General features: G+C 45.7%; 2 protein-coding genes across 12 annotated transcripts in view; one reads left to right on the top strand and one right to left on the bottom strand.

Annotated features, from left to right (window-relative positions):
* Positions 1 to 6: 6 nt before the first annotated feature.
* RAB24 (RAB24, member RAS oncogene family) lies at positions 7 to 1,959 on the top strand. 4 transcript variants are annotated; one of them, XM_019655576.1, is made up of 8 exons: positions 7 to 194; positions 297 to 365; positions 580 to 658; positions 768 to 835; positions 921 to 1,020; positions 1,243 to 1,293; positions 1,433 to 1,485; positions 1,611 to 1,959. In XM_019655576.1, exons 1-8 carry the CDS (start codon positions 78 to 80, stop codon positions 1,809 to 1,811), a joined length of 738 nt encoding a protein of 245 aa, XP_019511121.1. In that variant the 5' UTR covers positions 7 to 77; the 3' UTR covers positions 1,812 to 1,959. The 4 variants fall into 4 exon arrangements, with proteins under 4 accessions (XP_019511121.1, XP_019511125.1, XP_019511122.1 ...); XM_019655580.1 differs by having other exon boundaries at positions 1,433 to 1,495; XM_019655577.1 differs by having other exon boundaries at positions 1,433 to 1,495; positions 1,577 to 1,823.
* A 1,188-nt stretch (positions 1,960 to 3,147) lies between these two features.
* NSD1 (nuclear receptor binding SET domain protein 1) overlaps positions 3,148 to 15,689 on the bottom strand; it is a 163,336-nt gene continuing 150,794 nt past the window's right edge. For 7 of the 8 annotated variants that reach the window (XM_019655569.1, XM_019655573.1, XM_019655572.1 and 4 more), the window contains 3 exons: positions 13,168 to 13,274; positions 11,106 to 11,310; positions 3,148 to 9,516 (listed from right to left, as the gene is read on the bottom strand). In XM_019655569.1, coding sequence (XP_019511114.1) covers positions 7,892 to 9,516; positions 11,106 to 11,310; positions 13,168 to 13,274 — 1,937 coding nt within the window. In that variant the 3' untranslated portion in view covers positions 3,148 to 7,891. Of the gene's footprint in view, positions 9,517 to 10,413; positions 10,889 to 11,105; positions 11,311 to 13,167; positions 13,275 to 15,689 lie in introns of those variants that run through there. The other variant, XM_019655575.1, reaches the window with a different exon arrangement.

Raw genomic sequence — 15,689 nt, 5'->3', positions numbered from 1 at the left:
GCCTGCCAGAGCGGAGATCCGGGTTTACCTCGCGCAGGGGCTGAGGACCCTGACGCGGGTGAGGCTGCCCCGGGAGCATGAGTGGGCAGCGTGTGGACGTCAAGGTGGTGATGCTGGGCAAGGAGTACGTGGGCAAGACGAGTCTGGTGGAGCGATACGTGCACAACCGCTTCCTGGTGGGACCCTATCAGAACGTAAGTGCGACCTGCGGGTCCGGACACTGGGCAGGGGGGGGTGGGGGGTGGGGAGAAGGCTAGCTCGCACCCGCGGCCCTGATTGCTTCCCGGTGGTTGCAGACCATCGGAGCCGCCTTCGTGGCCAAGGTGATGTCCGTCGGAGACCGGACGGTGACTTTGGGTATTTGGGTAAGTCCCCTGGGCAAGTAGTCCTGGGAAAACCCATTCCTGAGGAGACTTAGACCCTGTCTGTTCCTGGCTGACTTATGGCCTTATACAGCCCATTTCTCTTCTCTAGACCCTAGTTTAAAAATGGGGGTCTGGAGGACGTAGTAGACTGTTTGCAGTCTTGGGGAGTAGCTCAATAACTCAGGCCAAGGCTGAGTCTCCCCCTGCCCTTCAGGACACGGCGGGCTCTGAGCGCTACGAGGCCATGAGCCGAATCTACTATCGGGGTGCCAAGGCTGCCATCGTCTGCTACGGTAAGGGGGGTTTTGGCCTGTTCCTCAAACAAGAAGGGGTGGGTACCTGGTCAGCCTTACAGAACAGCCCCTGACGCTTGGTTGTGCTTCCTACGTGCGCCATACTAAGACCTCACGGACAGCAGCAGCTTTGAGCGGGCCAAGTTCTGGGTGAAGGAACTGCAAAACCTAGAGGAGGTAGGTGGCTAGACCTCACCAGAGGACCATGGGCTGGGGCTCTGGTGGTCCATGGGGGGAACCCTGACCTTGTCTTCTGCTTCAGGGCTGTCAGATCTACCTGTGTGGCACCAAGAGTGACTTGCTGGAGGAGGACAGGCGGCGGCGACGTGTGGACTTCCACGATGTCCAGGACTATGCAGATAGTAGCTGCTCCTCAGCTCCCTGGGGATGGGGGAGGGAAGTGGCTGCTCGGGTGGGTCACAGAAAATAGGGACTGCCCTGTCAGCCATGGCATGATCTCCTGGGAAGGCCTTCTGCTCCCCTCAACCTGTGGGATCCAGACGAATCCATGAACTGTTAGGCTTCCCCTTTGCCTGTGTCTACCTGGTTCTCAGGTATGAGGCTTTATGCAGTTTTCTTTACAGATATCAAAGCTCAGCTCTTTGAAACATCCAGCAAGACAGGCCAGAGTGTGGGTAAGTGCTGTCCTGGGCCTCACAACAGGAACAAGCAGGGGTACCAGAGGAGGCAGAGAAGAGCCTAGAGGGCTGGGTCACTGGGTGATTCCAGGGCTGTTGGCATTGGGCCCTCACTGATCATCCTTTTTCCTGCCAGACGAGCTCTTCCAGAAAGTGGCAGAGGATTACGTCAGTGTGGCCGCCTTCCAGGTGATGACAGGTGTGCTTCCCTAGCCTCTCTGGAGACTTCCTCTAGGCCCTCAGCATCTGGCCCCCTTCACCTTACCTGGTCCCCCAACAGAATGGTGCCAAGCTGCCACCTCTCTCTTTGACAGAGGACAAGGGCGTGGACCTGGGCCAGAAGGCAAACCCGTACTTCTACAGCTGTTGTCATCACTGAGTCACCACTCACCTGGCCTGGGGGAATTCCCCCAGAGGGCCTGGACCTAGCTCGTCTGGGCTTGGGTGGCCAAATGTGTGAGCTACCCCAGGTCCACATGGCAGCAGAGGTGGCACATGCCTGTGCTGGCCCATAGAACGGATGCAGCATTGGGCTGACTGGTGGGCATCAGGAGGGTAAGGGCTGATTTGGACACCAGGTTTCTGTCCTGGACAGCGCTTGTGTCTGCAGATTACTTAAGTGGCTTCTGATTTGTAAATAAAATCAATGCACTGTGAATCACATTCAGCCCCTTTCCCTGCTGTATAGATTGGGTGTCAAGACACCTAGTTTATTCTTGGGCCACCTCGCTGGCCTCACTCCCTATATTAAGGCTCCTTCCAGCTCTAATTTAACTTTGGAAACCAAGTTCACTTCACCCCAGGGTTGCAGCTGAGATAAAAGAGAAACAAAAGGGCTGTTTCCTGTACTTTAGTGGGGGCAAAGATAGGGTGAGAGGCTGGGGTTGGGGCAATGCAAAGCTCAGAATTACTTCTTGGTGCTGAGAAGAGCAAGACAGGCACCTAAGTGGTGTCCAGAGATCAAAGGATCAAGCACTTCTACCCTGGACTGGCATGTTCTACTGAGTCTGACACACCTAGGTCCATTAGTCATGCCTGTGGCTCAGTTCCCAAGCTTCCCGTCAGCATCCTATAATGTGGTTTAATGGTAGAAAACCATAGGTTCTGCAAGACATAGGTCTGGATCCAGATTGGGATCCAATTCAGCTACTAAATTAGAAAGGGACTTAAGCTCAGCCTGAGTTTCTTATCTGTAAAATGAGGTGTCTGCTGCCCAGTCCAGGGCTGTGAAGATCATGAGTGAAAAGTTAACTCTAGCACTAAGTCAAGGGGAGGTATCCCAAGGTTCTCCCAAAGTGTTTTTGGGCCTAGGAGACCCAAATATTTCTGAAGGATGATCAGGTATTACTTACTGTAGACAGGGCTGACATTTCCTATCCAACCAAAAGGAAGCATATGGCAGCCCTTTCCAGTATGGAGTCTTGGCCCCTTTTCCTCTGATTTCCTGCCTTAGGCCAGGGCCAGGTCCTCTAGTGCCCAGCACCTAACTCTGAAGAACTAAAAACTTGGACGAGATGGTCAGTTTCACACTCAGGAAGTGCTTTGGTTCCACTTCCTTTTTAAAAACCAATTCCTCAAAATACCTTTATTTCATGGGTGATGAAGACTTCCTGTGTAAGGACTGAAACTAACACCAGCCACTCCCAAAATTGAAAAATATTTAAAATCTCATGACTACTGGGAAGAAGCCCACACACCAGTGAGGTGCTTGGAGGAAGGGCTCAGCTCCACTTTGTCCCCATCTGGGAACTAGCTCAGGGACTGGCTACTGCTCTCACCCCAAACCCATCCTCCCTCCTGCTGGGCTACATTTCCCCATGGACAACAAAACACAACACAGGGCAAGGGCCATAAGAGTAAAGTTAAACTTTACTTTACAGTAATTTTTTCTATATACAAAGAATTACAGTACATGTTTATGGGGACTCCTAGCACAGGGCTCCCCTGTTTTCCACTAGGGAGTTTCACTTACAGCTGACAATCTATGGGGATTAAGGGAGACAAAAAAACCAAAAACCAAAACCCCCCAAAACAGTGATGGACCTTAGCTGATCCCCCCACATCCCTTTCTTAAAAATATAAAGATAGATCTCTATTGTCAGCTTGTTTCTTTGCCACGACATAGAAAGCTGCTCTTCCATGAGCTCCTGTGTGCTGCACTCACCCATCTACACACACTCACCTACATGCACACACAGGCAGCACCCACCTCAGACCTGGAGACCGCCTATTCTCTGTCCCTACCCCGGAAGTCTAAAGCACCAGAACCATTCATTTCGCTCCTCCTGCCTGGGCTCACCATCTGTCTGCAAAGCTTTGCTAGACTTCCAGAGTGTCACACCTAAAGCCCCTCAATAGCCTGATGTTTGGCAAGTCATGGGAAAGCAGCTCGAGAAGGAAACATACAAATTTAACATGCTGTTTTTGCTTATGTTGTTAGGAAACATTTCTTCCTAGGCTGTGGATTTCTAATGAAAATAAACTTTCCACTTCCTTAAGAAAGATTACATTAATCTTCCTAAGCAATAGAGGTGCTCCCATGAGTGGAAGAAGTAGAGGGGCAGAAGGTAACCGAGGGAGACCCTGGAGCTCTCTGCCAACCTGTTCCAGTGAGAGTGAACAGAGGCTACAAAGGTGACACTAGCCTTAAGAAATTCAATGGCCACCCTCATCTGGACACATTTCTTCCATTGCTGGATTGCACTGGACCACTCCAGAGTCGGGTTCAGGTTTCACCGAGGCTGCTTTCTCTACCAGAGCCTCAAAGAACCTGTTCTACATAGAATCTTTTCCTCTCAAATAGGAACCTGGATTTTTTTGTCACCAGTCCCTTAACCCTTGGCAGTGCTTATTTATACCAGGAAATTAGCACCATCGTTATTACATTTTTGTGTGTACAAAGCAATGATCTATTTTTATTTCAATTCATACTACACCAACTTCTGGCCCTGCTGCACTGGCCCTAGGAAGCTCAGCTGAGAGCTGACTGGCCATAGCCAATGAAAGGCTCCTGCAGCTGCTACCTAGCTCTAATGATCTGGAATGTCTAACACATGGAACAGCCCAAACATTACTCAGTAGGAAAGGGGCTTGTGGCAGCTCCTTTCCTGCCATGATTTCAGAGAGGTTAGGACGCGGGGTGACTCTGACCTCCTGGTTGACAAACCCAAAGATGACAATATCCCCTTCCCCTCCAAAAAAAGCCTGAGAACCTGCTTTATAGGCGCTGAGGGCAAAATCCATCCACGTTTAGTGCTCTCCTGATTCCTCTCCACAGGGGAAGCAGCCAGGACCAGATTTTCTTCCTGCCATTGTGTTCTCATGAGGTGACCTGGGAGTCCAGCTCCAGTAAGCGGATGCTGCCAGGCCTGGGAAAGGATCGCTGAGGCACCTCATGCCCTGACTGTGGTGTGGGGTAGAGGATGTGAATACAATAATTATTTTCATCAAGGCCAAAGACACAGATTTGGTAGTTCAGAAGAGGATCAACACAGTGATTTAAAACACCTCATCAAACTCAGTAACTTCAGGGGGAAGCAGATTTTTAAAAACTTGGATGCTTTTGTAGCAGTGAAGCTGTTTTGCTATTAGAATGGGTTCGCTCCAGTAGGAGAGGCAAATGAGGCTTTGAGTTCAAAATTTAAGTTTCCATAATTTTTTCTCGATTTAACAGGGTTAGGAGAGGTATTGTTTTCTAGCTACCTATGGAAGCTATAGCTTCCTCATCGGAAAGGCTTCCTGGGGAACTGGCTTAGAGGCAGACTCTCTTGAGATCCTGATTTCCAAGTATCAAAATACCATCCTGCACAATGACCAGGAGTTTCTAAGAGAAAAGATTTCCTTTTAACTGCCAATTCATACCCCCTGGAGAAAAGATCTTAGTACAGGCTCCGGGAGAGTCCCCAGTGGCTGGCAAGGTCACTCCCCACCATTGTGCAAGAGTCTCACTTCCCAACAGTCCTTCTGTATCTGCTTCCAATGGTACAGTGACTGCTTTCATGATGTTAACAATCTAGGATCAGATGCTGCCATCAGTGGGCCCGATCGTTGAATTTCTAGTTTCCATTCAACCTGAGAGCCTTTCAATGGCCCTCATGGAAGCCTGGCAGTCCAACCATATAGCTAAAGAATTGCCTCCTCCCTCCAAACCAAACACAGTTCAGAAGTTGTTTTCTCAGGCAGGTCTGGAAGGAAGTTTCCAGTGAATGGTGGAGAATGGGAAGAACCAAAACAAAACTACATAGTGGCCAATCATGGCCCACCTTTCCCTCATTCCTTCCTGTCCTGTGAGACATATCTAGAGCGGCTGTCAAGTCAATTACCTACCAAAGCCTACTTCAGAGAAGCTACTTCAGGATCAAACTTCTCCGCTTCAAAATTTTTACATAGCCTGCACAACCCCCCCACAAAAAAAATTCACAGTTTATTTCATGAAATAAAGAGCTACGGTAATTTAACACACAACATAGTGAAAGGAGATTCTGACAGTGCAGTGCGGATATCTTTTTCTGATCACAACTACAGATGACAGGAGAGAAAAGGGCATAGGACTGGCACCAAGCAAACCCTATTCATACAACCTATTAGGGAAAGAGACCTACTAGCTGCAGTTATATACTTATTCTCACACATGATAAATACTTAATATAATGAACTTTAATGTTCTGGGTAGATTTCTTTAAAAATATCTTTTCCATGGTTTAAAATTTTTTAAAAAGAAAATAAGATGCTGTGTTTTCTCTTCCTTTTGAACAGAGCCTTTTCTCTCTGATGATGTGGAAAGAGATAGGATGAAAGGGGAGAACTAGGCAGGTGGAATTTACAGAGGAGATTCTGAGGTCTAAGTGAGATGCAGGGACATGCCCTTAAACTCAGGACAGCCCTGCCCAGCCTTGTGCCTCTGCCTGAGTTCAAGTGTCTCAACCCCAGAGACAGACTTTGGGAAATAAAAGCAAATTCTCTTTTTAATCTTTATATAAAGCGCAAATGCTTCTATGACAACTACTGTTCCCTCCTTAGAGTAATGGGAGTAACCTCAATAGGAACTTGGGACAAAATACAGAATCCTGTTGAGGGTGTAAAAGCCATAACAGACAGAATGGCCAGGCCTGTTGGCTAAAGCTGCTGGCTAAGTTGGCAAAGCAGAGAGGTAAACACGTCTGGTCTAGGGACAAAAGAGGCGCGGGTGAATAGGAAGTAACCGGCCAAACAGCACATCGTGTTGGCCGTCGGTGAGGTGGATAATGGGAAGGCAGGGTAGCACCAACAGATTTCCCAGCCCTTGAGCCCCAGCTCAGGGCAGCAGTAACAGATAATCAGCAGTATGAGGAGTCATCTCTTATTAGACTGGACATTTCTCTAAATGCCACATCTTGCCAGTCACAGGGGAAGGGTTCTGGCTTGCCTTTGAGCTAAGTCAGCAGACGGGTACACCTAACACAGAGCCCAGCAGTTCTCAAGGAGAGGGTGATAGAATCCACTAGTGAAGCAGAGGACCCCCTTCACTCATGTAGGAGAGCAAAGGATCAGGAGAGGAGTACTTTTCCATCAGGATCTGACAACCTTCCTGAGCTGGTGCTGATCTAGCCCAGAGTGTGCCAGAGATTCCCTATTCCCACCGCCCGAGATGCTGATATCTTAAAGCACCTGAATGTTTGGGGGACGGGCATGGGGTAGGTTGATGTAAAAGGAGGAAAATTGGTAGAAAATAAAGGTAAGCTTGCCAATTGCCTTCTTATACTGTGGGAAAGCCACGTCCTAGAGCCCAGTGTCCCCAACCATCTGCTCTGCCAAGTAAAGATCTTCAGACTCTGCACAGCCCCGGCAGAAGCAGCAGCGACCACCCAGCCAACAGCCCCACTTGGACTCTATGCAGCTTCCTCCCGCCTATAAAGGAGACATCCGCTTGAATGTGCATGCATGCACACGCACACTCAACCAGAAGAACCTTACTCAACACAACCATTTCTGGGGCCACAAAGGACATTACAAAATGAGTCTGGAACCCGAGGGCCCCTAAGAACTTCCTGTTATTTCCTGGTCAAAGGTTCTTGAAAACAGACTAGAAACCCAGGCAGGCATGTTAGGCTCACAGAGATTGGGTCTTAATTATCTCTGTATCTCCTATCAGTGACTAGCACCTGGCCTAGCACATGTGAATGCTCAAGAAATTACCACTGATTTGAACGGATATCAGTTCCTCCCAAGGGTTCATCGGGTGCCCTCAGCGAGGCTCTGCAGGACTAGAGAAATAGCACTGAGAGCCCTCTACCTTTCAACCTGACCAGCGGAATTGAATCCCATGCTTGACTCCAGAGTGGACTTTTTATTTCAAGTTGACCATGTGTAAAGGTAGGTTGAGGGAAAGAGACCCAAGTCTGTCTCCTTGGCTGAGGCCCACTTGGATTTCCATACATGGTTCATACAACCATAAGCCCCCACTGGCTAATGTCACAAGAGTTCTGAGTGTTGGGATATAAAGAAAGAATAACAGTGGGAAAGTGTTCGGGTCTGTGTTTTAAGGGGAAAATGAAAGACTTCCCTTCCCCAAGAACCCTGGGGGGTAGCTGGTCTGGTCATGTGACATTTACTGGTATTATTTCTGTTCTGACTCTGCACACTTGTGATTGGAAGGAGCCTGGTTAAGAGCTGGAAGTGTATTCTGCTCTGGTTTAGGGTTTTGCCCTCTTCCAAGAGACCAGCAAGTCTGTGCCAATGTCTGTGTACTCCCAGAAGACCAGCAAGACTGTGCCAGTGTCTGTCCAGCCACCATGGGCCAGAGCCCTGGCCCTGGTAAGGCCTTTCCCAGGGCCCAGGGGCTCTGTTCTGTGGTTACCAACTTCTCTTCAGTGGAGAGGGAGGATGGGGCCTTCCCAAGAGGCCTGAAAGACTGCCCACTCTTGGCAGCAAGTCCAGGTAGTTGCTGGCCTCCGGCCATCTGCTTCATCTGCTTCACTAGGCCCAGCGCTTGGTTGGGGGGCCCTGGGATCTGCTCAGCCCCTGCAGGTGCTCTTCCTGAGGCCTGGGTTGCTGGCTCATATAAAAAAGCCTTGGCAGGTGTCTGAGAAAGAAGTCTGGCCTGGGTGAGTGATTTAACAGCTTGCCAGGAGTGCTCCAAGGGGGCGGTGGCTTTCCCAGGAGCCTGAAGGACAGGATCTGACACACTGCCTCTCTCAACAACTCGCGGCATCTGCCCCAGACCTTTGCTGGCAGACCATGAGCTGGCCTCCAACACTGGCATCTTCTCATCAGCTTGTGGTGTGGCCTCATGAGGAGAAGCTGCCCGCTCCTTCTGGCGAGGAGTCAGGTCTATGAGATCTCTCACCAAAGCAGCTCTATTTTTTGACTGAGTGTTCTGGTCCACAGGTCTCAGTGCTTTTTCTTTAGCTACCAGGGTCTGGACCACAGCTGATAGCACTTTGTCAGGTGGGAATCTCTGGGACAAAGACGCATGGGATTTGTCTGGGGACCTGTCTGAAATCTGGGGGTTGGGGCTGCTGGTGACTAGCAGTCTGTCTGGTGGTGGAAGTCTCAGGCCAGTGGGCACTGGGGTTTTCTCCAATGACTGGGGCCTTGGGTTGGCAGCACCTATGGATTTATCCAGCCTTGGGTCAGCTGTCCCCAGAGGTCTTTCCAGTGGTTGGGACCTGACTGAGGGTGAGGAGCTTGGGCCGGTCACTGGAGAGGGTTTGTCAGATAGTTGGGGTCTTGGTCCTGCCACTGCAGGTGGCCTGTCCAATGGCTTCTGGCTGGATACCAAGGATTGTGATTTGGTCCCTGACCCAGCAAGGTCCCTGACCCTATCTAAAGGCTGGGGCCTGGAGTCAGTTCTGTCAGGAGGTCTTTCAGGCAGCGGTGGCCTCTGACAAGTCCCTGCCAGAGCTTTTTTGGACAGTGACAATGTCTGGTTGGTATCAGCAGGTGGCTTGTCCGACATCTTGGGCCCCTGAGCAGCTACTCCTGATGATTGCTCTGCCAGGTGAGTGCTTGGGCCTGGAGGCAGCGGTACTGGGGGAGGCACATACTCACGGATCTCCCCAGGTTCAAGAGGGTTGGGCCCACAGGGGTCATGTTCAGTACAAGACAGACGCCCATCCAGTTTGGAGATGAACAACATCCCTTCCCGATGCTGCTTGCAAAAGGAGCTGGGACACATCTCACAGAAGGAGGCTGCTTCCTTCCCACAGATGTCACACTGATGCCAAGGACACTCCCATTTACCTGAAAACACAGATGTGAAACCAAAGCTTAGGAAAACAAAAGATATATATGAAATGGGCCATGGCTCTGGAACCAGGTCAAAGGAGTGGCTTCAAACTGGCACATGCTGCAATGATCTCATGCCTCCCCTGCCCCAGGATCTCAGCTTCTTCTTCTGCACAACCACATATAAAAATAACAGCTAAGTATCAAGTAGAAATTGAGTACAAACTAAATACACACTCAGAGTAATTCCTTATTTCTATTTCTTGCAAGAAAACAAACACAAAAGCTCCCTTTAGATGGAATGTGAAGATATTACTTTTATATTTTTGAAAACTCCATGTGTCGTATACAGTCTTTAAATATTCAATTCTAAGGTGAAAAAATCTCGGCTATTTAAACTCCTGCTTATTTGGTTATTAGTAGGAAGAGGGGGCAGATGTACAAATGTAAAAAAATAAATAAATAAAGGCAAATTTACCTTTGCTCAATTTTAAGCCCTAGAACTAGCAAAAACTTGATGTGTGTTGTCCACACAGAATCAGTGCAAAAGACCCAAAGCTAACCTGAACTGCTATTTACCTGCCCCATTTCATGATGCCCGAGTCTCTGTGGACAGTGTTCCCAACCTGGCTTCTTCCAAATAAACTCTGCTAGATCTTGCTTCTGGCTCTTAGGCAAGATCAGTTCTAGCTCAGCCTGAGTCAGCCACGGCCTTGAGAAATTACTTCTGAAACAATTTCCCATCTCCACTTCCTGGCACTGACAGGTCAATGTTATGGTCTTGCTCTCACACCACCTCAGCTTCTATTATTTCATTACTCTGGCAACTACATATCGAAGGAAAGCTAATTCAGGGACAAAGTCCTCTCACTCCCACCCCAAAGTTCTTCTCTTTCTGCAATTCCTGGAAGCATGCCAGGCCACTAGTTATGTAATCTCCTTAGCGGGAATGGCTTTCTACTGGTTGCCACTCATCTTTGTCATTTAAAATAGATGACAGGTCCAAATCCCTAAAATCTTCTAACTCCAAACCACCACCCAAAGATTAGTGACTTCTCCAACCACAAATTCCTAGGTATCATATCTGTCTAAGCAGCTTCCTCACATGTTACCTGACACAGCCCCAGAGGGGAGCAGGCTGGAGAGGGGCTAACAGGGTGTCAGTCCATACCTCACTGACTAGAATGACCCAAAGCTCCACTCTGTCTCAACCTCTCTTTCTTTAGAAAGAGAACATGGTTTAGTGGCCTTGAAGTCAGAAAACCTGGCTTTTAATCCAGCTCCTCCATCTATACACTCTAATGTGACAAGTCATCTCACCAAACTTGACTCTCAGTTTCCTCATCTGCATCATGGGAAGGTGAAAAGGTCTCATCTTTATGGGTTGCTGGGAGGACAAAATAACATAACAGAAATGTAAATAAAGTGCTTGACACACAGCAAGTGAGTTTTTGTTCCCTTATCTATAACTTAGGGTTCTAAGCCTTTGCTGTCATTTATTTCCAGAATGAAAACATGGGCCTTATCCCCTCAACACAAGACCAAAGGGCTCTCAGAATTCTGGCAGAGAACAAGGAGCACTCTAAACAGATTTTGGTACCAACCTGCTGGTCTCTTGGTTAGATTGAGACAGTCTGCATGGTATACTTTTGGGCAGCCTGGCTTCTTACAGGAGACGAGCTGGCCAGCATCCCCACAGCTGAAACACTCATCCTCTCGCTCCTTTGTGATTTCACCTTGGCTCCTGCGCTTCCCCTGTTGCTTCTTCTTGAATTTCCTTGATTTTTCTTCCGTGGCAATGGGTTGATTCTAGAGGTCAGATATTGAGCAGTCAGCATTCTGTCGACACATTAGTTGTATGATCTTGACCAGGTTAACTATCCTCTCTGAGCCTCAGTCTCTCCTCTGGGAAGAGACAGTCCTCATAGACTGTTGTAAAGATAAGAGAAAATGCAGAAAAGGTACCTAGCACATCACAGATACCCAATAAATGGTAGTATTAATTATAACTTCTGTACCAGCTACTCTTGCCACCTGAATTAAAAAGAAAAATGTGCTTCTTTTTGTTGACATACAAGGCTGGTGTTAAAGGTCACCCTTTCATAAGTTTTATTTTTATGTTTGTCTTAACTTCAAAAACTAAGGAAGAATTCTGTGTGTGTGTGTGTGTGTGTGTGTGTGTGTGTGTGTGTGTGTGTGTGTTTATGCACATACATTTCTTAGCTTAGTCATCAAACCTTCACTGAAAGCTTAGTATGAGCCACGTGCTAGGAAGACAGAGAAAACTAATTCATGGTCTTTGCCCTCAACGAGCCACGCATCTTTAAATCAAATTAGATTTATGTCCACCACTCCCCAAGACAGACTCTGGTGCAGCCAGCAGGTCTCCTCTGTGCTCTCTGTAGCCCATACTTAGTCACCAAACCTGGTGGTTTTCATTGCATTATTTATTTTGGCCTAGAAGCATCCAGGACCAATCTGATTTATTTCTAGTGATCTCCCATTTCTAATCTTCTGCTCTTGAATTTCTCTCTCACTGATTCATGTGTGAAATGCTACACAGACATAAAGGATGCAGAAACTGACATCCTCAGTGCACGTAACACCATTCAACTTGGGTTAAAGTCAGTTACTATTTTAATTTATAGGGAGTAAGTCAACTGGACCTCTTAAGGAATAAGACCATTTAACCAACCAAATATAAACAAAAACAAAACAAAACCCAATGTAGTATAATCTTATTTAATAAGATAAAATAATTAGTGGGTGCTCTTCAGCTTCATGTGTTCCTGCTCAAAATGACTGTCCTCTTTAGTTACTGGTTTCTATGCTAATTTGCATTTTTCAGTTCTTAATGTTGATTTCATAATAAAAAACCATAATGGGAAATACCTAACTAGAGTCACTATATAATCTACTGTGCATCAAAATTAAACTTCATTTTCATTGTGCTGTTACTTATGATAGAGGAATCTGGAAGCATCCAGATGTTCACCTATTAACTGTCCAGCCATTAAAGAAAAAATTTAACTAAAAAATGATTAAGAAGACTATGTAATCGCAAGGAAAGTTTTTATCATATTTAAGAAAAGCAGGATACAGACTTGTAGACAATTCTTAACAGTTGTAGAATTATAATTCAGTTAAAGTGCACATAAAAAACCAGGAAAACACAACGTTTATACTTTGTTACAATGGTAAGATTAAGGGTCCTATGTTTATCCACAGTGTTATATTATACTTAGAGTCTTAAAATTCATTATCAGACAGAGAGAGAGAAGGAGGGAGACAAAGAGGGAGGGGCAGGCAGATACCAAGAATCTAAGCATCAAGCAGCTTACTAGGAAATGTGAGTGAGATCAGCTGAGGTCAATAAACACATGAGAAGTAAACCACTTTTCAGATTCCTACTTTACAGCTTTTTACAGCTAGAAATGTATCACCAATTGGAAGTCAGATTGTTCAAAACACTTCAACAATACCCAAAGATACTCTCTGGTGTAATCAAACTGATCATCAGAATGCTTAGTAAAATTGCCAGCAGCCTTACTGACAACTATTCAGCGTCATTATTTCAAAGACACATCTTCTTAAAAGACTCAGCCCTGCACTGGTTAGGGCAGAAGGGCCACACCATTATTCCCGATGCAAATGTTTGGAAGGTACCTTTGGCCTTACACCCAAAAAGCCACTGCAATTCGGGGCTCCACATTTGCAAACGGTCTTTCCATTCCCAAGACATTCTAGGTTGTAGTTGAAGGTAAGTTCAGTGCCTGCATAAGAGACCGTGAAAATATTAATATCTATGGTTTTAATTACATTATTTCTATATTAATCACAAAGGATACTGACTTCTAAGTAAAAAGATTAATTTTAAGAGAAAAAATTATTAACTCTAAATCCACTATATTAATAAGTTAATAAATTCTAATCCTGTAACATTATTAATCAGCTAATAAGAGAAAAACTTAAGTGGATTAACAAGTAATATTTAAACTAACTTTTACTGATTATTCCAAACTTTTTTTGATTACCTCTACCAAGGCCGTAGAGGTATTAATATCCTGAGTTGTTTTTCATTTGTTTTCTAACCTTTCAGATTCAAAATAGATTACCCAAAACAAACAAATAAAAACAAATTGCTTTACACTGCTGTGCCAGGCATTGGGAATGCAAGTATGAAGAAAACCTGTTAGTCTGTGCCAAGGTGAGCACCTGGCAGCACTCAGGGGATAGACATCTCAATACAGAGTCATACCAGAGCTCCAGCCCACAGGCCTAAGCCCTGGCTTATTTCCCAGTAACACCACAATCTAAGATGAGTGACTTGAGCCCTGAGTCCATCTCTTCCATGGAGAATTAACAATCTCACAAGCTTATTGAGAGAATGTGACATAATGCACATAGCAGTAATTTGTAAACTTTAAAAACTCAAAACATGTTAGGGAAGGCCTAACAAATGTAAGAATTTTTTATATGTATACGAAGAGGTTGTCTCTGGGCAGGGGTAATAGCTTAAGTGACAATGATTCAGTCGAAATCATCTAATCTTAGGAAGATATCCCATTGCAGACTGACCCATCTTCTATCAGTAAGACTAATTAATATATATGTACTTTTTCATCCAATATTAGAAATAGATTACTTATTTGGTTGCGCAAATAAGAAAGCAGCTGGCTTATACTTAGGGTACGAATGATACGAGTACTAAAATCATTCACAGCCTGGTGAGAGGCTCACTGCAAGGAGCTTACAGGATCAGAAACTGATCAAGGTTAACAGCAGGGTCATGTTTCCCTGCTCACACCCACTGTAAACTTACCGGACGGAATGACAGGTAATTCTATTACACTATTCTTTTCTTATTAAACAATTTATAAGTGCATAACTGAGTTTTCATAAATTTAATGTGCTTATAACATACCTCAGCCATATACACAACTATAAGATAGCAGGATATGTGGCATAACCTGAAACTCATTCAGCATCTAGTATGTAAACATGACCACACAACGGAGTAGATCAGAAAACAGTGCACACCAAGGAAAGACTCATACCATTCTAGAAGAGTCCAATATACAATAATCCTTGACAGGTCTGAACTTACTGTGGATGTCCAGAGGAGAAGAGATAAATACGAGTATGACACACATGGGAGACAGAAAATAACAGGTATGTGATGAGCCAAGGAAGTTGGATGAGTTAGGAGAGCAAGCTGAAAAGTTCTGATTTCATCTACCAAGGTCGCAGCTCCTACAAGCACTCCACAGCACTCCACATGGCACTTAGTACATTCTGTCTCGTTTCCCCATCCCACCCATGTAGACTGGAAGTGAGGACAAGAACAAGGTCTGGGAATTCCCAAACCATGCTATCTGAGCCGATACGGGAGCAGAGAGAAGAGAAATTTGTGGCTAGACATGGTAGAGGTGGCCATCCCCATGGATAAACTAGAGTTCTGAGTACAAGTGTGGTACTAGAAGCAGTCAAGAGAGAGATAAGAACTGAAATCATGTATAACTGAATAACATCTGAATAATTAATATAGCGGAACCACATGCCCCCTCGCCCCCAAGTGGTTAAAGAGTGAAGAAAACAACAAAAGGAGTCAGACGAAGAAACCATGTAACATAGATATAATACTAATACTTTACAGCACTTTTGCAAGGATTAAATGAGATAAATGCCTGAAACAGTGTCTGGCATCTAATAAATGGTAGCTTTTACAGCATTCGCTTGATAATTCCTGTTATAAAACAAATTTAACCAATGTACTCTGAAGCCATCCATTCAAAAAACTTGATAGAGGTTACCATTTTAAAAATCAGTATTGGGCCGGCCGAGTGGCTAAGTTGGTCTTTTAAGAGCTCACTCAAGAGTGCGAGCTCTGAGCAACAGCAGTTCGAGTCCCAGCCCAAGCTGAGCAGCTGCTGAGCTGCCGACAGGTGGCAGGATGGCTCAGCTAAAAAAAAAAAAAGTGTAAAAATCAGTATCATAGTCCAGCAGAGTACAGTGCAGTGATGCTCAAGCACTGTTAACCTTTATCATCTACTACTTTAAGTGAAGTAGTGAAGAAAAAAAAAAAAAAAAAAAAAGTGGTTGAATTTTTAAAATATGAGAATTGTCAGAACCTTTAAAATTCTGAAAAACCTAAACAACTCCTGGGCAGTATATTTAAACTGTAGAGA

This window comes from Hipposideros armiger, unplaced genomic scaffold, assembly GCF_001890085.2.
Source record: "Hipposideros armiger isolate ML-2016 unplaced genomic scaffold, ASM189008v1 scaffold_242, whole genome shotgun sequence".
Taxonomy (NCBI): domain Eukaryota; kingdom Metazoa; phylum Chordata; class Mammalia; order Chiroptera; family Hipposideridae; genus Hipposideros; species Hipposideros armiger.
The sequence above is the reverse complement of the archived record's forward strand: the minus strand, read 5'-3'. Positions and strand labels throughout refer to the sequence as shown.

Excerpts from the sequence above, each read along its gene's own strand:
- RAB24 (XM_019655576.1), top strand. The coding sequence starts at position 78 with ATGAGTGGGCAGCGTGTGGACGTCAAGGTGGTGATGCTGGGCAAGGAG. Across the intron at positions 195-296 it reads TGGTGGGACCCTATCAGAAC|ACCATCGGAGCCGCCTTCGT; the intron begins GTAAGTGCGACC and ends CGGTGGTTGCAG. Across the intron at positions 1,294-1,432 it reads CAAGACAGGCCAGAGTGTGG|ACGAGCTCTTCCAGAAAGTG; the intron begins GTAAGTGCTGTC and ends TTTTCCTGCCAG.